We start from the raw sequence: 22,987 nt of genomic DNA, 5'->3' as shown, positions 1-22,987 counted from the left end.
TGGGGTCGCAAAGAGTCGGAAATGACTGAGGAACAGTACTGAACTGAACTGATAGGCAATTAACAATGTTGTGATATTTTCAGGTGGACATGAAAGGGACTCAGCCATACAAACGGAATATATTTTTTAAAGCCAGTTACTACTAGAGTCAGGCAACCTATCTAATCTAGTGATTGATATATAGATTACAGATTTCTTTATACATGTAATATGTCATTATTCCTCACACACAATATCAGGATTATTTTCTTGATATCAACAGGAGTTGGCAAAATACTGACATAATCTCTAAAGATATTTGGGCCCAGGAAAATTCTAGCTCTCAAGGAAAAATGAATGGAGATAGTTACTGGGAATGTTAGTGAAGCATTTGGTAGAGGGAGTTGTAAGATAGTCTTTAATCAAGTAAACTAGGTGATTTGTTTCATAAGTGGGCACCAGTGTGAGCATTGGCTTGGGGGTGAAGAGCCCTGGGTTCCAGGCTTCTATCTACTGCTAACTTTCCCTATTTGTTCTATGAGGAGTTTTGGTATGGTCACCTTTCAGTTCCTTGCTAACTTGAAATATTTGATTCTTTACATGAAGATTCATCATTCAAGCAACAATGTCCTGGGGAGGGGGAAAAAAAAGAAAGGAGAAAAGGGATGGAGGATCTCAAATTAGGAAAAGGAATACCCTTGACCAATCATGGGATCTAGAGTATATTGAATATTCTCTTATAGGAAACTGAGAAATAGATAAAATCAGCTGTGCCCAGATTTTCAGATCACCTTCCAGGCCCAGAACCAACAAAGCACACAGCAGGGCAATTGCAAGATGCAATTTGACCTGACAGGATGGTCACAGCGGGGAGCGGGGCTGCAGACAGGCTGAGCTGCAGAGTGCTCTGGGCAACAGTATGCGGAAAATTAATATGTCCCCTCCACCTCACCCCAGTGCTCCTGGCACCAAGGCTGCACTCACAGTCTCTGGGTGTGAACTATCAGGAAAATCTCATCTTCAGGAACACGAAGACAGCGTGGCAGGGAGGATGGGAAAGCAGGCTTGGGGTGTTTGTTCTCAGATCTCTCTATCATTTGCAGCTCCCATGGCCCTTCACACATCTTAATTAACTGTCGATGGAGGACTGAGTGACTCTGGGTTGGGGCTGCCAAGGAGCTCTCGGCTGCCATGGGGACGACAAGCTGGATTTTTCAGAGATTAAAAAAAAACAACTGTTCCTAACCAGTTACTAACAAGACTGAAGGTGCCGGTGGGAGCAGGAAGGCAATTGTATATCATACACTCTGCAGTCCTCAAAGCACTTGGTACAGACTAGGGTATGTGAGGGGGTCTAATTCAGTGGAAGAGCTTTGAAGTGTCCATGAATATAGAAATGGAGGGTGTTTGGGGGATCTGTATAAAGCTGAGAAACGTTCTCAGTGTCCCTGGCGTACACTCATTTAAGCAGTTGCCTGTAATCTCGTGCTCTCTGAGAGGGATATTTTAATGACGGTATTGGTTCCCTTCTGTGGAAGTGCCCCTGGGCAAGGGATGTCCCTACCCTGAAGAATTCCTTCGTAGATCCCGCTTCTAGGGTCCCGTAAGCGATTTCCGTCTGCTTTGCTAGGTCCTCAGCACTCTCAATGGGAGACACCATCCTCTCCACCGTCAGGAAGGCGGCCAGGTTGGCTGTGTAGGAGGAGATGATGATCAAGGTGAAGAACCACCAGACGCCGCCCACGATGCGGCCGGACAAGGACCTGCAGGCCAAAGGGAAGAGATGTCAGAAGCACAGACATCAATTATAGAAGGCTGTGTGACAGGTGGCGCTAGTGGTAAAAAACCCAGCTGCTAATGCAGGAGACATAAGAGACGTGGGTTTAATCCCTGGGTTGGGAACATCCCCTGGAGGCAGTGGTAACCAACTCCATTATTCTTGCCTGGAGAATCCTTTGGACAGAGGAGCCTGGCGGGCTACAGTCCACAGGGTTGCAAAAAAGTCAGAGATGACTGAAGCGACTTAGCATGCACACATGTGGGCGGGGCCGAGGGCTAGCCTCAGCTCATCAGCAGAGCTGGCACGCCCTACTGCACCCTTCTCTTCTGTCAGCAGAGTGTGAGAATCCAAATGTCAGAGCCTCCTGTGCATTTTCGTTCCTTATCGTGGATGAGGACTTGTGGGGTTGCCATTCATGGGTGAGACAGCTCTGCAGGCACATCTTCACACTCACTGTCACACATGCATACACATCGAGACACATGCCAACAAAGAGATATGCCAACACTTGCCCATGAAATCACCAACACGTATAAACATCCTGTTATGTGCAGTTACATATATACCAAAAGTATGAACATACATAGATGAATGCAATGCATTTACACACACGATGCACACATTTGATCATGTCCAGAAATATTTTCAGACTGCCTTCTAGCCAATGCCCTCCTGGCTGGCAAAGGCTACCAAAATGATGGATTAGAAGAAAGGGAAGGGAGACCATTTTCAAAAGAAAAGACACCACCAGCATTCTGTCCAGCCACTTCGGGGAATGTCACTTGTTGAGCGCAGGCACAGTTCCCTTACCACGGTGAAAGAGAACTTGACTGAAGTTAAAGACAAATGATAGTCTAATCTGGATCAAAGTGGTAAATATGACAATCATATATGAGAAATTCATCCTTGAGATTATTGTCCTGTTCTCCTCTCTTATTCGGAGAAGGCAATGGCAACCCACTCCAGTTCTCTTGCCTGGAAAATCCCATGGACGGAGGAACCTGCTAGGCTGCAGTCCATGGGGTCGCTGGGAGTCGGACACGACTGAGCGACTTCACTTTCACTTTTCACTTTCATGCATTGGAGAAGGAAATGGCAACCCACTCCAGTGTTCTTGCCTGGAGAATCCTAGGGACCAAGGAGCCTGGTGGGCTGTCGTCTATGGGGTCGCACAGAGTCGGACACGACTGAAGCGACTTAATGCTAATGCTCCTCTCTTATTCCCAAAGCTGTGAAGAGAAACATGACCAGCCAAGAGTTCTACTGTGACTGTTTGGATTTAGCTAGGAGATTTCAAGTCCAGGGCTTCCCAAAGATATTACCAGTGATGTTGATGTTATATGGGCTGATTTTATGTGGTGGCCAGACGTGGCATCAAGTCAGACTCAATCAGATAGTGACAGAGTTATTCCATTACTCCTTCCATCCTGCTCAGTTTGTTAAGGAAGTGTCATCCTGAAGCCGCTGTACCCTTAATCCCTTTATAACATGTACTCTGACAGTGTCAAGCTCAGGGGTGACAATGCTTAACTAGAACCTCATGCTTAACAACGAGAGCAATCACTAGTCCAAACCACCGAGTTTTACTGATAAAGAAACTCAGGAGTCCCAAGTCACACTGACCCAGGAGCAGCACCCAGGCCTGCTGGCTGGCTTGATTGTTGAGACCTTGTCAACCCTCTCTGTATTATTCCCACGTTCCTGTCTGTTCCACTTTGTTTTGGTTCCTGGGAGATTCCTTTTCACTCTAGGCAGGCAGCATTCACCCCAAGAAAACCAACAAATACTTATTGCTTGTTCTATGGATGGCACTGTCCTAGATGCTTCAGAGGAAGAGGGACATAAAAGGAGATTTGTTCAAAGGAGTGAAAGCATGAGAGTGCAACGAAACCATGCCCTTTGAAGAACAGCTGCAGGAAGAGGGGAGGCTGTACAGGAAGAAGAGACTTGGAGAGGTGTGTTCACTGAAGGACTGACATGAGGCTTGTGCCACATGACCTGATCCAGGCACATTTGGCAGAAGTTACAGGAAACAGATGCTGTCTGAATAGGAGGAAGATATTTTTGATGGCGAGTGTAGTGCAACAGTGGCTATTATGGGGGTGAGAGAGAGTTTCCCCATTTCTGAAGATGTTCAAGTGATAAATCATTTATAGAGATGTACTTGGTGCCCACCCATGGTTCTCCAGGGTACTAGGTACAGATAGAGGAAGGGCAAAGCATCACATGGGACCAGAGACCAACTGCTTCCTCTTACATGCCTAGCTCTGACATTGTGTGATTTGAAATTATTAGTAGGTAGGCCAGGATGTATGGATTCTATTGGACAGTTAAACAAGATGAGACACATAGAGGCAAATCGTTTTCCTAATGCCCAAGGAGTCATACGCAGTTGGACTCCAGATCATACTAGTCTTCTGATGACTGGTCCAATGTTCTGTTCACCTTCTGTGCTGTGTGTTAAGTCGCTTCAGTTGTGTCAGACTCTTTGCGACCCCCATGGACTGTAGCCTGCCAGGCTCCTCGGTCCATGGGTTTCTCCAGGCAAGAAACTGGAGTGGGTTGCCATGTTCTCCCCCAAGGGATCTTCTTCACCCAGGGATCGAACCTGCATCTCTTACGTCTCCTGCATTGGCAGGCGGATTCTTTACCACTAGCCCTGTTATAGGTGTGCAGGGTTATGAGAAGATGCTTTTCCAATTCTGGATGATCACAAGGGCACTTGAACAGGATTTCTTGTTTCCATTCAACTCCCAACCCCCCCATCTTCCCACTTTCTGCCTAATCAGCTCTCCACAAGGCAGCCTGCAGGATCTTTTGAAAAACATTGATTACATCCTGTTTCTTTGTTGCTTAAAACCCATCAAAGCTCTCCTCTTACACTTGGAATAAAATTCAACACCTCAGTGGCCCTGTGTGGTCTGGCCCTTGGTTCTCTCACCATTGCCGCTACAACATGGATTCTGTAACTCCAGTCACACGGAAATTTGTTTGATCCTTCATACTCAAAAGCCTCTTACCCTTAGCACACGCTGCTCTTTCCCGTGATCAATGCATCAACCCTATTCATCCTTCAGACCTCAGCCTAGTCCTCACTCTTTCAGCGTTCGAGCTTATGACTTTCAGATCCCCATGCAGCTCACATCACAGTTGATGTCTGACATCTATTTGTGTGAGTGACTGTCAGTTGTGCCCCTCGAGCATGTTCTCTGTGAGAGTAAAGGAACTTACAGCTCTTTTGTGCCCTGTGGAATCTCTAGCACCCAGTACACACTCAGCCTCAATAACAAGTGAATTGCATGGATGCCACCTCTTTTAGAACTGGATGGCTCCATTCATGTTAGACTCTAGAGCTCAGGAATAACTTTCAGGGCCAGGATAATTCTAACCTGCTTATGTTTCACCATGTCTGGAGTTATGGCCCCAAACTGTGTGTTCAGGATAGCCACATTATGTGAACTGAGAGACCCAGCTAAAGTCTCCCCACTTGGGGCTCATCTGGTGAAGCTCAAAGTCTTTCCAAGAAAGGTCCTGGTCTGTGGGTCCCTTTTCCCTGTTCTTTAATGAATATTTATCAGCTGGGTGTTGAGAGAAGCATACCCTATAGAGGATTCCCCACATCCCCCTACTTGATGAAGATAGCAAAGAAAAATTCTTCTGCTCCATAGCCAGGAGAATAACTGTCATCGTGGAATAGCTGAGGGGCTGGGAGAAGGGGCTCTTCAAAATGAGACATGATTCCAGTGCTTTGTTTATATTCAGGCTATAATATGGAACTTGAGTGTGAGTGAACCCCCTTTCAGTTCAGACCTGGCACAGGCAAAGCGGAGCCTCCACGTGAGAAGTCTGTATGTTCCCAGCTCCATCCCAGAGGCAGGGAGCTGGACTTATTTAATATTAGAAGCTAGGACTAGCAGTGAGAGTCTTTGCTGCTTCAGTGACCAGCCCCATATCCTTGGCAAGCTTCCCACCTGGCTGGGCCTCAGTCTCCTTCCCGTTTAGTGGGTGAGACTAACCCTGTCTCGTGGTGGGAAACCAAAACTTTCAGAACTAGAAAGATTCTTAGTCCATTTTTTTTCCTTTAATGGATACAAGCTATTGCAATTCAAATGGTAGAGGGGAAAGTACTCTGAAAGGTGCTGTTGAAACAGAAGACATTATTTTGATGATGATGGTGTTTCTCCCAGGGAGTCACAGGGCAAAGAACCACTTTTCTTAGTAGGGATGGAACAACTATAATCTGAACCCCTTGAAGTTCTGTGTAATCACCTGAATTTTATTAGTCTTGTAACTTGGCATAGCTCTTCACCTGAATTTTATTAGTCTTATAATATGGCATAGCTCTTTGCCAAACTTCCTAGATGATCGAGGAAACACTATGTTCCCCCAGAATTGGCCACGATTTATGTGGCTTGTTGGACTTTTATCTTACTTGAACTTGGTTCATAGCCCTGTGAAGTAGACAGGAGAGGAATGAATGCCCCCATCTGACAGACCAAAGAACCACAGGTCAGGGACATAAAGGGACTTGTCCAGGGTCACGCAGTGAGGCAGAGCTGGGACTAGCACCCAGGACTTTGTATTTCCTGTCCACTCCAGCCACTGCAGAGTACTCCCTACTTCACCAACTTATGATCTGTCTGTAGAAGGACATGGACTTCCTCACCCCATGACGACTCTGTGATGCTGGATCATGGCCAACACTCAACTCTTTTTTTTTTTTTTAACTTTGGGACTATTTTGATTGATTGATTGATTGAAGTATAGATGATTTACAGCATTGTATTAATTTCTGCTCTATAACAAAGTGATTCAATTGTGCACCTATTCATCCTTTTTTAATATTCTTTCCTATTGTGGTTTATCATAGGACTGAATATAGTTCTCTATACTATTCAGTAGGACCTTATTTATCCATCCTGTGTGTAATAGTTTATATCTGCTAACCCCAGTTTCCCACTCCATCCCTTCCCCAACCCCTTTCCCTTTGGCAGCCACATTCCTGTTCTCTATGGCCTTGAGTCTTTTTCTGTTTCATATAGATTCATTTGTGTCCAATTTTAGATACTACATATAAGTGATACCATATGATATTTATCTTCCTCTGCCTGGCTTACTTCACTCATTATGACACTCTCTAGGTCCATCCATGTTGCTGCAAATGGCATTATTTCATTCTTTTTATGGCTGAGTAGTATTCCATTGCATATGTGTACCATCTTCTTTATCTTTATGGATAAAGAAGATGGACATTGAGGTTGTTTCCCTGTCTTGGCTGTTGTGAATGGTGCTGCTATGAACATAGGGGTGCATGCATCTTTTGGATTAAATTTTTGTCTGGATATATGCCCAGGAATGTTCGCCTCTTGTAATGTTCCCCAGAACCTTTGGAATCCACCCAAAGCAGTTTGGCCACCATCATCTTCACAGAATTAGAAACCTGTTTGCATTTTTGTTGTTGTTGTTGAATAACAAGTCACTACAAGTTTAGTAACTCACTGATGATCTCCTAGTTCTGTAGGTCGGAAGTCTGAGTGAGGGTGTCTAGACTCTACTCAGTGTCTCGCCAGGCTGAAATCAACATATTGGCTGGGGCTGTGGTTCTCATTTGGAGGTTGGGGTCTTCTTTTATGCTCACTGGCTGTTTGCAGAATTCATCTCCTTGTGGTTGTGGGAATGAGGCCGTCATTTCCTTGTTGACTGTCCACCAGGGGCTGGTCTCAGTTCCTGGAAGCTGCCAGCATCCCTCATCATCTGCCCCCTCCACCTTCAAGCAAGTGAGAGTGTAGCAAATCCCTTAATTCTTCCAATTTTTCTGACTTCTAGCTCTGGAGAAAACGCTCTGCTTTTAAAGGGCTTATCAGATTGGGTGATGGCCATCTGGATAATCTTAAAGTCAACTGGCTTGGGACTTTAATTACATTTGTCTAGTCTCTTCACAGGAGTACCTAGGTTTGGGTTTGGATCACCAAGAGACAGGAACTTTTTGAACTGCATGTATCATACTGATTATTCACTCATTTTACAAGCATTGCTTATACAATAGGTACTGTTGGGCACAGGGACTGGGGGAGATAAAAGTGAATACACCACAGTCTCTTCCTTCCAGGAAGAAAATGAGAAAGTGGTGGGCAAACAGAGGCTTTGGGGTCAGATACTTTGATTCTCTGTGGAGTGTTGTGTTTGGAGCACAGAGTCTGGAGCATAGCGATCACTCAATAAAGCCATCATCACTATGTTATATAAATATCATAAACAGTGATTATAGCTTTATCTTGATCATGTGACAAGTAAGAAAGCAATACTAAGGGAACACAGAAGCGCTTGCTAAGCAGAGGTTGGGAAAAGTTACCAGTGGAGGAGAAACTTGTACTCCTTGAAGTATGAGTAGGAGACTGCCAAGGTGGGAGAAGGGAGGGGGGCTAGAGATAAGAAGGAGCTGAGTGGGGTATCACCTTCTCTGTGAACTTCCCTGCCTTTGCCATCAGAGCACTGGGTAGCCCTTTCTGTATCCGTGTTATACCACGATCATTCTGCTCTTAAAATTCTAACCCTGCTGGGGTGATGATTTAAGATGTCACTATGATTATTTATAGGAGAAGGCAATGGCACCCCACTCCAGTACTCTTGCCTGGAAAATCCCATGGATGGAGGAGCCTGGAAGGCTGCAGTCCATGGGGTCGCTGAGGGTCGGACACGACTGAACGACTTCACTTTCACTTTTCACTTTCATGCATTGGAGAAGGAAATGGCAACCCACTGCAGTGTTCTTGCCTGGAGAATCCCAGGGACGGGGAAACCTGGTGGGCTGCCGTCTGTGGGGTCGCACAGAGTCGGACACGACTGAAGTGACTTAGCAATAGCAATGATTATTTATGGTATTTACTCTTTAACATTGATGATGATGGGTTGAACTAAAACAGAGCCCATAGATAGTGGGAGAAGCAGGCTGACTGGAGTGGTGAAGATATATAAGGGTTTGATGATCCATAGGGGCAGAGGCAGTGAGAGAGAGAAATGCTCAATTGCCAGTCCTTGCCCACCGGGTAAATGCATTCTGACGTGGCCTGGGGAGCCAGATGCTGCCTGCTAGATGCTGGTCTCCTCTGGAAAATGACATTTTTTTCCCTTTGGTCAGTGAGACACTAAGCATACCATTAAACGCATAACTTGGTGCTAGTGAAAGACAGAAAGGATCTGGCTAGACCATCTTTGGGTTCTGATAGTTAGCATTTCCTTTTTGGTCATGGATTCGGATTCAACACAGGCCTTTAAATGTGTATTTCTAATCTCACAGCTTGGATTTGTCTTTCTAGATGAGGTAGTGGGCATTTTTTTTTTCCTATAAAAGGCTAGGTAGTAAATATTTCAGGCTTTGAAGGCCTTCTAGTCTCTGCTGTACTCCTCATCCCTGCTGGTGTAGTGTGAAAATAGCCACAGAAAACGTGCACACACGTGCACGTGCTGGGTTCTGTTACAACCTGCATCACAGAAACAGCGGGCTGGATGTAGCCTGTGGCCTGTAGTTCAGTGACTTCTGCCCTCAGTCTTACTCTGAATCGCAGAGATCTTTGATTGAAGTGAATACACTATTTTGACATTTTTTTTTTTTAATCATCTATCCAGTTATTAGGCTTCCCATGTGGCGCAGTGGTAAAGAATCTGCCTGCCACACGAGAGGCTTAGGTTTCGATCCCTGGGTCTGAAGTTCCCCTGGAGTAGGAAATGGCAACCTCCTGGCAGGCACAGGAGCCTGGCAGGCTACAGTCCATGGGGTCACAAAGTGTTGGACCTGACTGAGTGACTGAACATGCATCCAGTTATTAGTACCACTCACAAACACCTGAAGTACTACAGTGATCCATTTGCCAGTTACTTTTGTGCTATCCTCATGGAGAAAGGTGAAGGCATTGTTTAGGAGAATAGGCTCAGGGGCCAGACAAGACAGGATGGTCCTGCCGTGTTAACTTATTGGTTGTATGATATTGGGCAAGTCATTAAATCTCTTTGTGCTTGTTTCTTCATAAAATGGAGTGCTAGTACTCATCTTAAAGGTATTCTTAGTAATGAGAAAGAAAAAAGTACCAATGAAGCCTGTAGCTCAGGGCCTGGAATGGAGAGAGTGTTTCAGGATGGAGGTGTGCAGACGGTGTTTGGAGCAATGTCCTGGTTGCAGGTGGGGCAGCAGGTGCTGTGGCCAGGGGCCTTTAAGAAAGCAGATACATGTGGCCAATGTAGGAAGTGGGACGGCGTTAAACAGGAATTAGCTTCTGATTTCATCAATCTCCCCCCTGCCCAGGACATCTGTCACAAGGAGTTAGATATGGACATTCTTCTTTATTTCAAAAGCTTTGTCCAAGAGGAAGGAGACAGAAGGGACACCTCCTGTGTGCCTTCATTCAGCTAAGCTCAAGAGGTCACTGAACTCAAGCTATTTCCCTTGGTCATCTGCTTCAAATGGCTATTTTTAAAAAGTAATGGAAACAGGAGCATGAAGGCAAGGACTTGGATGGCCCTCCTCTAAATTACTGAGAGATAAAGGTCCATCTTGACTAATTATTCAGCTGAGCTATGTTCAGAGAGAGGCTCACTTGGTATCGGGCCTTGAGGTTCCCAGGCTGGGGTAAATTACTGGCCAACTACAACAATTCCACTGATGAGTCCCCTTCATCCAAGATGCTATGCCTGAGTGGCAAAGCATCCCATTTTCACCAGCTGCAGATCACGCAGCGCTTCCCTGGTAGAGTGGAAGTGAGTCATGTTAATTGCCCAGCTGCTGGTCACTGTGTTCCAGCCCCAGAGGAGGGGGCAGGTCTGGGCTCGTGTGCTGAGTCCCAGGGTGGGAAACTGGGGGCTGGACAACAAGCTCCAACAAGAGCCTGGTACCCTTCCAGTAGAATTTGCCGAGCTGTGTTTCGAAGAGGGATGGTCTTATGTTCCTATTATTTTCCACTGAGATAAGCTTTAGGAGTGTAGTGTGGTTCACAAAAGAATGCATGTAGATCAATTTGTTCATTTTTTAATATTTACTGGTTCTTTGGCTCACTGTCTAAGTTTCAGTCTCTATAACTGAAAATGGAGATCCTGAATTTCATCTCATGAATTGTGAGAATTTGATGAGCAAGTCAAGTTTTGCATCTAGCACAGATTCAGCAGGACTCGAGATGTTCACTTGATGCATTGATGATGATGACATGGTGATGGTGGGGGTGATGATACAATGATGATGATGGTGGTGGTGGTGGTGGTGATGATGATTTCTTCTGGAAACATTCTGCTTAGCTTCTAGGCTCCATGCTCTCTTTAGTCTCCGTGTACTTTGCAGGTTGGTCCTGCTTAGTCTCCTTTGGTGGCTCTTCCTTTCTTGCTTAATCTTAAGTTCCTGTTGTGTCCAGAGCTCAGGCTTCAGCCCTCTTCCCATCCCTGTCTACCGTCTTACCACAGATGATCTCCTCCAAGCCCATAACTTTCATATGTGGATGCTGCTGCTGCTGCTGCTGCTGCTAAGTCGCTTTAGTCGTGTCCAACTTTGTGCGACCCCATAGACGGAAGCCCACCAGGCTCCCCCGTCCCTGGGATTCTCCAGGCAAGAACACTGGAGTGGGTTGCCATTTCCTTCTCCAATGCATGAAAGTGAAAAGTGAAAGTGAACTCGCTCAGTCGTGTCTGACCCTCAGCGACCCCATGGACTGCAGCCTACCAGGCTCCTCCATCCATGGGATTTTCCAGGCAAGAGTACTGGAGTGGGGTGCCATTGCCTTCTCTGATGTGGATGCTAACAGCTCCTAAATATCAATCTCCTGTCCTTCTGAACATGAAGTACTTATTCTTCTCCATCTTCCTCCTCTCAGGAAATGACACCATTGTGCCCCCTGCTATTTAGACCAAACACCAGGTGGACAGTTCTGACTTGTCTCTTTCCCTCACCTCCAGTCCATCAAATCCAGTCATCCTGCACAGTCCCTGGTAACATTTGAGATACTATTGAATATATACTAGCACCACATTTCCTTGTTTCTTCTCTTGTTCTTGAACAGCCTATGTCTACACAATAGCCAGAGGGACCTTTTAAAGCTGTAAATAGGATCATGTTGTTTCCCACCCCACTTAAAATCTGTCACACTTAGAAAATAAAATCCAAATGCCTTGATCAGGTGAACTTCATCTGGCCCTCCTCTAATCTCATCTGGTACTGTCTTTCCTGCCATGGCTCTGCCCCAGCCTCATTGGCTTTGTTCTAGTTCCTAGAACACACCAAAGTCTTTCCCACATTAAGACATATGCAGTTGTTCCCCCACCTGGAACTTACTTCCCTGAAAGTGTCCCAGTGCCCAGGCTTCTGCTCAGACATCAGCTCCTCACATAAACCCCTCCAAGTAATCTCTCTGCCATCCAGCTCTCTCATCTGACCTTGTTTTCTTTTCTTCATAGCATTTATCAAAGTGTAATGTGTTCTTTAAATAACCATATATTTATTGATTTGTTAATTCATTATTATCTGTCTCCTGCCACTAAAATGGAAGTCCAGCAAGGGCAGGGGGCTTTGTCATTCACTGCTGTATCCCTGGAACCTAGCAGGGTGCCTAGCACATAGTAGGTGCTCATTGAACACATGCTGAATAAATGAAGGATGGCACAATGTTTATTGAGCACTGACTACATACCAAGCCTGATGAGGAATACTTAAGAAGTTTCTTCTTAAGAAAGTCAATTCAATGGAATGAATGTGACACACATGAAGCAGTTGTGATACCTGGACTGGGGAGAACAGCATGGGGTGGGGAACAACACGATCCTATTTTCACTGATTAAGTGCTGTGAAAGTACAGAGGTGCAGAAAGCCATGCCCAACTGGGAAATCTGAAGAGGTGGCCTGAAAGAGGAGCCGTTTACTGGAGATACACAGGGCAGGCAGGCTTTGGGTGTTCTGAAATAGAAAGAAAGGTATTTTCTGGAGCAGGAACAGCTTGTACTATGGTGGGGACATGGGGACAAGAACATGCCCACAGCACATTAACCGCCCAGCAGCAGCAGCCACTGTTCTGAGCACCTACTGTGAACTGCTTAGTGCGTGAAATACTTGACATTCAGTCTTCTAACGCCCATCATGCTCTTCAGGCCACACAAGCATATCCCACCCCCTTTTTGATAAATGAGGAAACTGAGGGTCAGACAGATGAAATTATTAAGCCCACAAAGCAAGTGATGGAGCTTATGCGTGAACCTGGGTCCATTAAATTCCAATGGTATGAGCTCACTGTGCTGAAAGTAGGTCCAGCTTGAACCAGGGCTGCCACCTCTCTCAAGGTTGCCCTTCTCAGGTCCCCAGTATCCCTTATCAATAGTTCCTAGACACAAAGGAATGGGGACATCACACTTGTGTTAGAAATGGAACTTCCTCCAACATACACTTTGTGGGGTAAGTTCTTAGAAAAAACCACTCTCTCTTTATAGCTGGCTGCCTGCTGAAGGTGATGGCACCCCACTCCAGTACTCTTGCCTGGCAAATCCCATGGATGGAGGAGCCTGGTGGGCTGCAGTCCATGGGGTCGCTAAGAGTCGGACACGACTGAGTGACTTCACTTTCACTTTTCACTTTCATGCATTGGAGAAGGAAATGGCAACCCACTCTAGTGTTCTTGCCTGGAGCATCCCAGGGACGGGGAAGCCTGGTGGGCTGCTGTCCATGGGGTCACACAGAGTTGGACACGACTGAAGTGACTTAGCAGCAGCAGCAGCAGCCTGCTGGACAGCCCATAATACTCAAACATATGTTTTTCCTGTACCCTCCTGAGAGCCCCTACCCTTTGCTGATCCACCAGCTGATTTTACAAGTGAAATGGGTGCTGGGAGACTGGGTCTCTGCTTTGGTGGGTCAGGTGAGGGTCTGAATTGTCATCTGTGGCCCAGCATATCTGTCATTTGAGGTCCTTAGAGTAGGCAGCAGATTTAGATGTGGGATGTTGTGGGCTTTTTAAAAATAGACCCCAACCCATTAGCAAATGGGAGAGAAAATAACAGTGCGTGCGTCTCCTTTAATTAATGTTTGTTTTGCTGCCACACAAGGCATGTATTATAAGAAGCTGTTTTACTTAAAATAACCAATTGAAAAGCCTCCATTTGTCAGGTATTTTTTCACCCTACCCAGTTCCCTGCAGACTCAGACCTTCTCGCCCACGTATCCCCAGCCAAGCTGGTGGGGCAGCCCTGGAGGCTGAGAACAGCCTTCTTTCCTCACCCACAGCTCTCCCCATCATTTCATCAAGGGAACACTCGGTTCTTAGACATTGCAGACAGTTACGCCGTAGGAATTCAGAAGCTGTACAGACCTCCTTTCTGTTCCATCCCTGCCATTTTTAATGGTGATTTAAGGCAGATTATTGCATATTCCTGAGCCTCAGTTTCATCTATCTGTGAAATGGGGATAATAACAGAACCAACCTAAAAGCGTTGTTGTGAGGATGAGCTGTAATGTGCTTCACTGGCCACCTGGACCTGAGGAGGTACCTGGTTCAAACAGATACTACTGCTCTGAAATGAAAGATGCCCTGGCAGGAGATTTTCAGTTGCTGTTAAGTGAAAAAAAGCAGATTATAAAACACTCTACTGTATGGCCAATTGGAAAATCAACTTTGGCAGATCAGTGGTCAGGAGTGTGTAATCTAAGAAATTACTGAGTCAGCTAGGAGGCTAGATTATGGGCTCTTTTTTTCCCCTTATCTTCTTTCTTCTATTTTTCTGACTTTCTAAATCAATACCTATAGAATTTATAATATGTAGAAAAACCTAGAATGTAACAGTTAAATTAAGGACTGTGGCATCATCCAACCTGGACTCAAATCCCAGCTTCCTCTCTCACTGTGTGACCTTGGGACAGTGACTTAGTTTCAGCTCACTCATCTGTAAAATGGAGATAATAGCAACACCTCCCCATGTCAGCACTGAATACGGTTGTTATTCTTTCCAGTAATTTGGTAGGTGGCGGGGGGTCAGGAAGAGGGACAGAAGGGACTGATATAGTAGGGAGCTGAGGGACAGTCTCTCTGGGTGGGCGGCATTTAAGTTGAGAGCTGAGGATTGAGAACGATCCAGCTGGGTGAAGAATCTGAAGGAACAGCTTTCTAGACAGAGGAGATGGGAAGAGCAAAGGTTCAGGGACAGGAAAGGGCTTCATATGTTCAAGGGAACTGGCAGCATAGGATGAGTGTGGAGAGTAAGGAAAGGACCAGATTGAACAGAGCATCTGAAGCCAGGACATGGACTCTGTGTGTGATGATTAACCATCCAGCTGTTACTGTCACCTCCTCCAAGAAGTCTGCCTGGCGGTGCTTCCTCTCCTCACTTCTCATTTCTTTGAACTCTTTGATTTTTCTTGCCAGTACCTTCCTTCATTCTGCTCTTTTGCAGTGTTAGCACCATCCTAAATTATTAAATAATTTAAGGGCTTTTAGACTTCTTCATAATGATCTAGAACTCAGAACAGCCTCAGTATTTGTTAGTGAATTTGCATGAGGAATTCTATGAGGTCAAAAACTGATTTCAAAAATCTTAGGAGCACTTATTTTTGAGAAACATGCATCTCAAATATCCATAATTCTTACATAGTCATAAAATCATGTTTCCTCAGACCTGTGCTCTCCAAAGTGGTTGTCATAGAGCAAATTATTGCCTAAAGTTAAAATAATAAAACTGCATTTCTTTAAAAATATTACAAAAGGCTGGTCACAAATTTAGACTGAACTGTAAGGTAATACATGGATATTATATTAAACCACTAAGTTTGTGGTAATTTGTTACCCAGCAATGGAAAATTGAAGCGACTAGAAATCACTGTGGAGTGTGCCTTCAAGCCACCCACCTCTTGTGTCTGCCTTTTGAGGGTGGCTACAGTAAATCCCTACCCAGTATCCTATTCTCGCTGGGTCCGCTACTTACCCTTTATGGAAAAAGGGAAAGTTCTCTGATGGAAGCCTGCAGTCAAGAGAAAAGGCTTCAGTGTCAGCCTGCTTGGGATCAAAAGCCATTCTGTCAAGAACTAAGTGATGACCTTGGACAAGTTACCTAACCACACGCAGCCTCAGTTCCTCACCTGGCAGGCAGGATGCAGTAAGCAGAAAACCAGCCGCCCAACACTCTGTGTCCCAGTCCCTAGGTCCTGTGAATGTGTTGCATTAGATGGCAAAATAGACTTCCAATAGAGTTAAGGTTGGAGGTGGAGGTGGAGGGTTAGTGGCTAAGTCATGTCTGACTCTTGAGACCCCATGGACTGTAGCCTGCCAGTCTCCTCTGTCTATGGGATTCTCTAGGCAAGAACATTGGAGTGTGTTGCCATTTCCTTCTCCAGGGGATCTTTCTGACCTAGGAATTGAACCTAGGTCTCCTGCATTGCAGGCAGATTTTTTTACCAACTGAACTACAGGGGAAGCCCCAGAGTTAAGGTAAGGAACCTTAAAGCAGGCTGACCATCCAGGTGGACTCAGTGTAATCACATTGGTCCTTCAAAGAGGAAGACAATTGATCAAATAGAAGAGACAGAAGAATAGCTAGGAGAGTTTTTAAGAGTGTAAGGTGTCCGACTCTTTGAGACCCCATGGACTATAGCTCATCAGGCTCCTTTGTCCATGGGATTCTCCAGGCAAAAATACTGGAGTGGGTAGCCATTCCCTTCTCCAGGAGATCTTCCCCACCCAGGAATCCACCCTGGGTCTCCTGCATTGCAGGCAGATTCTTTACCATCTGACATACCAGGGAAGCCCTAACAAACACAAGAAACTTTTCTGGCTTTGAAGATAGGGAAAGATGGCCATAAGCCAAGGAATGAGGAAGCTGGGAAGAGCCCTTAGCTGAAAGTCAGCAAGGAAACAAGGACCTGAGTCCTACAACCATAGAAATTAAAAATTTTCAAAAGCCTCAATGAGTGAGGAAATGGATTTTGCCTTAGAGCCCTCTGAAAGGAACAGAGGCCACTGCCACCCTTATTTTAGCTCAGCGACACTTGTACTGGACTTGTGACCTACATAACTGTAAGATGACAAATGTGTGTTATTTTAAGCTGCTAAGTTTTTTTATGGCAGCAATAGAAAACAAATGCAGGAATGTTGTGAAGAATAAATACATGTACATCATACAGGATAGAGACAGGCACATAGGAAGTGCCTAATCTGTGCTATGTTTTCTCACTATTATTTTTATTGGTCATTCACTGCTTGGCCACACTGATCTTCCCTATCTATTCTGAGCACTCTCATTTGTGCATACCTCTTAACTTCTTATTTCTCTGTGCATGTCCCTAGATACCCTTTCCAACTTCAAAATCCATCTCAGATGACATATTCTCCAGGAGATTTTCTCAACCCCATTTAGTTGGGTGCAGTAGCTTCCAATGCAATACATTTTTTGGCTGCTTTGCTAGCTATTATATTTATTTAAGCCCTAGGTTAGATGAAGGATTTTCTCTCATTACTAAATTCTGTATGCTATGATATGTTCCACTGTGATCACAAAACGATTCCCCAAATCTTTTCTTAAAACAACCAAATAGATTTCTTTTTTAAAAGAATTTTCTTTTGTCATGGCAAGAACACTCAGTATGAGATTTATCTTCCTAACACATTTGCAAACATACAATACAGTAAACTATAGGTGCACTGTTCTACAGCTGATCTCTAGAACATACTAGTCTTGCTTATCTGAAACTATGCCTGTTGATTAGCAAGTTCCCCTCTTCCCCTCCGCTACAGTCTCTGGCAGCTACTACTGCACTGTTTGATTCTATGTACTGAGTTATTTTAGACTCCTCATATAATTGGAGTTATGCAACATTTACCCTTACGTGACTAGCTGATTTCACTTAGCCCAATATCTTCAAGTGAAAGTGAAGTCGCTCAGTCCTGTCTGACTCTTTGCAACCCCATGGACTGTAGCCTACCACGCTCCTCCGTCCATGGGATTTTCCCAGGCAAGAGTACTGGAGTGGGTTGCTGTTTCCTTCTCCAGAGGATCTTCCCGACCCAGGGATCGAACCCAGGTCTCCTGCATTGTAGGCAGATGCTTTACTGTCTGAGCCACCAGGAAATATCTTCAAGGTTTATCTCTATTGTCCCATATGGCTGAATTTCCTTTTTAGGCTGAATAATATTCCAGTATGTGTATATAATCGGAGAAGGCAATGGCACCCCACTCCAGTACTCTTGCCTGGAAAATCCCATGGATAGAGGAGCCCGGTAGGCTGCAGTCCATGGGGTCGCAAAGAGTCGGACATGACTGAGCGACTAAACTTTCACTTTTCACTTTCCTGCATTGGAGAAGGAAATGGCAACCCACTCCAGTGTTCTTGCCTGGAGAATCCCAAGGATGGGGGAGCCTGGTGGCTGCCGTCTATGGGGTCACACAGAGTCGGACACGACTGAAGTGACTTAGCAGCAGCAGCATGTGTATATATTTTCTGTATTCATTCATCCACTGATGGAAATTTAGATTGTTCCATATCTTGACTCAGTGATTGCTCACATATTTTCTAATCAACAGGGTTGGAACTAAGACCTGACTGCCCTTCCATCCTTCTTTCATCCCTGCTGCAATTCTAGTGAATGCTGTCATGTGCCTGACTCTGTGCTGGGGATGCGGCAGAGAACAAGCCCCCCTCCCTCCCTGAGCTCCTGTTTGTCCAGGCTTGATGCCTGCCTCTCTGCACTCTCTCTGCCTTGTGTGCAACCTGTTTTTAGAGTGATCTTCCTCCACTCCTGCACAACTAGATCACAAGCAACTGACAGGCAGGGGTGGGATCTTAAACTTTGATTCCTTCACAATCTCTAATGTATTAGGCACCCAACAAATGTTCCTTGGATTAAAAACAAAGTTGAAAACAAAATTTACTTTAGATGCCAAACATTTGTTCTCTGCTTATATCCCCCAACACGTGTTCCCCAAACTGGTGTATTAATAGGGATTTGCATGTGCTTTTCTAGTTTATTATAGAGAATGTTAGCTGTCTATCTGCATGTATTTGAAAAAGAGATTAACAGGATCATCAACAATACATTTCATAAAACTCTTAAAACTGCCAAAGTAGTTTCTCAGTCTCTCTTTTCTTCTAAGAGACTCCAGTTCTTCCAGTGATTTATACTAAATTGACAGTTCTAATTAGCAATCATGAAAATGTAAGTTTTTAAAGCTATCACTGATAATAGCTTTATCAGCTATTAAAATTCTTTTCCAGGGATGTGAGAGAACTTCTTCCCATAAGGGATGTCTTTCGTCTCATTGGCTGAATTTAGGTGAGAAAGGGAAGCCTGTGGGAGGGAAGAAGTTGGGAAAAGATTAACAGGGGAAGGTGTGTCTTAGGTATTAATACCTGCAGGGCCTCTGGGGGCTGATCACTTGCTGTTTACTGCATATGTGCTCTTGACCCAATGGGAATTTCAGGGAAGAACCTGTATTATTTTATGGCTCACCATTCTGGGTCCTGACATAACCCAGAAGCTGAGTCCTGGCCCAGACTGGGAGCCCAGTTTGTCTTCAGTCCATAGGGATTTAAGGGTCAACGTTGAATCAGATTTGATGCTGTCACTCTTGCCATTTATTCAACAGATACTTATCAGGTCCCTTCTGTGGGCCGGGCCTTGTGCTGACAATACTTCCTTCCCAGGCTTACCAGGGGGAGGACCTGAAGCTGAAACCTAAAGAATTGGTTCACTAGGGAAAGCCGTGTTGCAGGTAAGGTTGTTAAGGGCACAGACAATCACAAGCATCAAAGGTGTGGGAGTAATAATGGCTCGTCTTCCCCACCATTGCCCACCCCACTCCTCCGCCAGTGGAGGAATGTCAGAGGGCTACAGTAGGGGTCGTGGTGGGGAAGGGGCAGGGCAATGGGGGGATGAGACTGAGGAGGAGGCCGTACCAGGTCCTGGGGGACTGCAGAAGGTCTGTGGCAGAAAGGCAGTGAAGATGGAAGGCAGATGGTGACGTTACTCGATTCACATAATTTGGCAAAATCACTCTACTGTGTAGAGTGAAGAATGGATTGGGGATCATGTGGCAAAAAGAATGGATGCATGGGAATGAGAAAGTAATACTCCAGGAGCCCAGAGTGGAGGAGGTGAGTACCTGGACTAAGTAATAGCAGCCAGGGTGGAGAAAAAGTGAGCAGACTTCAGTAGATTGAGAAGGTCAAATTTCTATTTGAAGATTGATTGGGTATAGAGGGTGAAGAAAGGAGTTCACTCATTTTTGAGGGCTCCATTTTTTGAGCACTTATTTAGTGCCAGACACTCTATAAGATGTATGTATTTATATTTCATCACATGTTGTGAAGGAAGATTTAGCTCCATTATGGACACGGTAAACTGAAACTTGTCAAGGTTAGGGGTCCTCCCATCAGCACACAGAGTGTCTGAGTCCAGAGTTTACCTGTGTCCCTACTCTTACTTCCTAGGATTCTGTTGGAGCATCTCAGAAGAGGATAGAGACATTTTCTCAGAAAGGGTAGTCTGCTTCCTGCACTTGCTGCTGTAGACGCAGCTACTACACCACCCTGGACAGTGACATCTACATCCTTGCATTTCCCTACCTATAGACATGTCTGCTGTTTCCTCTTCCATATACTGGCTGGATGGGTGTCAGCCTGAGTCCTGGTTAATGGTAGTCGCTTCAGTCGTGTCCAACTGTTTGTGACCCCATGGAGTGTAGCCCACCAGGTTCCTCTGTCCATGGGATTCTTCAGGCAAGAATACTGGACTGGGTTGCCATTCCCTTCTCCAGGGAATCTTCCCAACTCAAGGATTGAACCCAGGTCTCCTGCACTGCAGGCGGATTCTTCACTGTCTGAGCCACCAGGGAAGCCTGAGGCACTATTCCTAGGAGTTTGGAACTGGCCCTAAGCTACTGTCCCTGCCTCTCAGCCCCTGTACCCTGGTGGGGATGGGGACCTCTGTACTTTCCTTTAAGCTTCTTAACAGTTAACATTGAAATTAGTATTGAAAATCTTCCTGGGAGAAAGAAATGGGGTAAGACCCAGCGGGGAGAAAAAATGCCTGAGCTAAAGAAGTGGGGAGAGATACTTAATATATTAGAACTGTCGACTGGGGAGCAGTGACATTAATGGATGAGGTCCCAACGCATTTCCAGCCTGTTTCCTTATCTGTACATAAAACACAAGAGAGAGGATAATGCTTGCCTACCTCGTGGTTGTTGTACAGATCAAATACAATAGCAGATGATGGTACTTTGAAAATTGAAACACTCCTTGCAAATGAGAGGACAGAAAGTTTTGATATTGCAAGTTAGAATCAGAGACATACATGCTGGAAGGTACCTTGGGGATCATCAAGGTCGTCCTGATTATTTTACAGGTAAGGAAAATCAGGCTGAGGCTCAGAGAGATTAAATGACTTTTCCCAATGTCACCCTCAAAATTAATGTTGAAACTTGGTTTAGAAGGCAAATCCCCTACCTCAGGCTGAGAGTTCTTTCTACTGTATTGCTTTGGAAGGATAACACAGTAACTGACCCAGTGGGCTTTGCAGTCAGACTGGGGTTTAACCTCCAGCTTTGCCACTTATTAATTGTGCGATCTCGGCCAATTCTCAGTTTTTTATCTGTTAAAAGGGAATTACCTGTGGCGGATTCATTTTGATATTTGGCAAAACTAATACAATTATGTAAAGTTTAAAAATAAAATAAAATAAAAAAAAAATGGAATAGTTATAATTGCTAACTTGTAGCGTTATTATAAAGATTAAGTGGCATAATGCTTGCAGAAACTGGTTAAAAGTGGTAGTGATTATTATAATTAAATTCATATTTTGTATATTTGCCATATGTCATACCCCCCAATTGAGGACGACCTACTCTAAACTTCAGAGGTTTCTGACTGAATCCAATACACCCCTGACCTTAATTCATTTACTTGTATATTTTACTGATAGAATCAGATAAAGCCAAAGAGAAGACCATTTTCTAATGATCTTCAATACTAGCTCAAGCCTACTCCAAAAGCCTACTCCTAAGATTATCTATCTTAGTTCAAAGCCTCATCAAGGGGCTACGTGTGTACCTTGTTCTAGCTTAGCTGAATATTTTATGCAAATAACTGAGAAACAGTGGGGGTAGAAGAGGTAATTTGATTGATGTAGGATTAGAGGGTCCATCCTGTTTTCTCAGGGAAATCCTGTATTCAGAGATGTGAAGAGACTGGAAAATGAAGAGAACACAGAAGGTGTGCTTGGATCTTACTCTAGGGAACTGTGTGTGTGTGCTAAGTTGCTTCAGTCGTGTCCAACTCTTTATGACCCCATGGACTGTAGCCCGCCAGGTTCGTGGGATTCTGTCCATGGGATTCTCCAGGCAAGAGTACTGGAGTGGGTTGCCATGTGATATTCTCAACCAGGGATCGAACCTGTGTCTCTTAAATCTCCTGCATTGGCAGGCAGGTTCTTTACCACTAGCACTACTTAGGAAACCCAGGGAATTGTAGTTTACCTCATTAAAGGTAATCAGGATGAGACTGTCAAAGTTAAAGCACCAGAGAAAAAAGAAGCTTGTTTGAATCCAGGGAGATGTCATTAGAAAGAGTTCTAGGTTCAGCCACCCCCAAACCCCAGCATCATACAAAAGGCTAAAGGCTGAGCCAGTGTCCCTGATACACAGGAATCATAAATCACTGTCATATGGGTTTAATTACATCTTGACAATATGAAAAAGGCTCTTGCCTCTGCCCAGTTTCTCTGTCCAACTTCAGTCTATAGAAGTCTTTTAAAATGAATTTTGATTGGAGTATAGTTACTTTAGTTTCTACTGTATAGCAAAATGAACCAACTATATGTATACAAATATCCCATTTAAAAAAAATTCCCTTCCCATTTAGGTCACTACCGAGCATTGAGTAGAGCTCCTTGTGCTATACAGAGTGAAGTAAGTCAGAGAAAAACAAATACCATATATTAATGCATATATAGGGAATCTAGAAAAATAGTATCAATGATATTATTTGCAAAGCAGAAATAGAGACATAGATGTAGAAATCAAACATATGGGCACCAAGGGGGAAGGGGGTGGTGAGATGAATTGGGAGATTGGAATTGACACTTGTACACTATTGATACTATGGATAAAATAGAATGGGCTTCCCAGGTGGCACAGTGGTAAAGAATCCTCCTGCCAATGCAGGAGATTCAAGAGATGTGAGTTCAATCTCTGGGTCGGGAAGATCCGCTGGGGAAAGGAATGGCT

At 44.7% G+C, this 22,987-nt stretch overlaps 1 protein-coding gene across 7 annotated transcripts in view; it reads right to left on the bottom strand.

The window, feature by feature from the left end:
* Nucleotides 1-22,987, bottom strand: part of GRIA1 (glutamate ionotropic receptor AMPA type subunit 1) — a 365,851-nt gene that overhangs the window by 42,382 nt on the left and 300,482 nt on the right. For all 7 annotated transcript variants that reach the window (XM_055559484.1, XM_055559480.1, XM_055559490.1 and 4 more), the window contains one exon: nt 1,544-1,742. In XM_055559484.1, the coding sequence (XP_055415459.1) occupies nt 1,544-1,742 (199 nt within the window). The remainder of the gene's footprint in view (nt 1-1,543; nt 1,743-22,987) is intronic.

Source organism: Bubalus kerabau, chromosome 1, assembly GCF_029407905.1.
Source record: "Bubalus kerabau isolate K-KA32 ecotype Philippines breed swamp buffalo chromosome 1, PCC_UOA_SB_1v2, whole genome shotgun sequence".
Classification (NCBI taxonomy): Eukaryota; Metazoa; Chordata; class Mammalia; order Artiodactyla; family Bovidae; genus Bubalus; species Bubalus kerabau.
The sequence above is the reverse complement of the archived record's forward strand: the minus strand, read 5'-3'. Positions and strand labels throughout refer to the sequence as shown.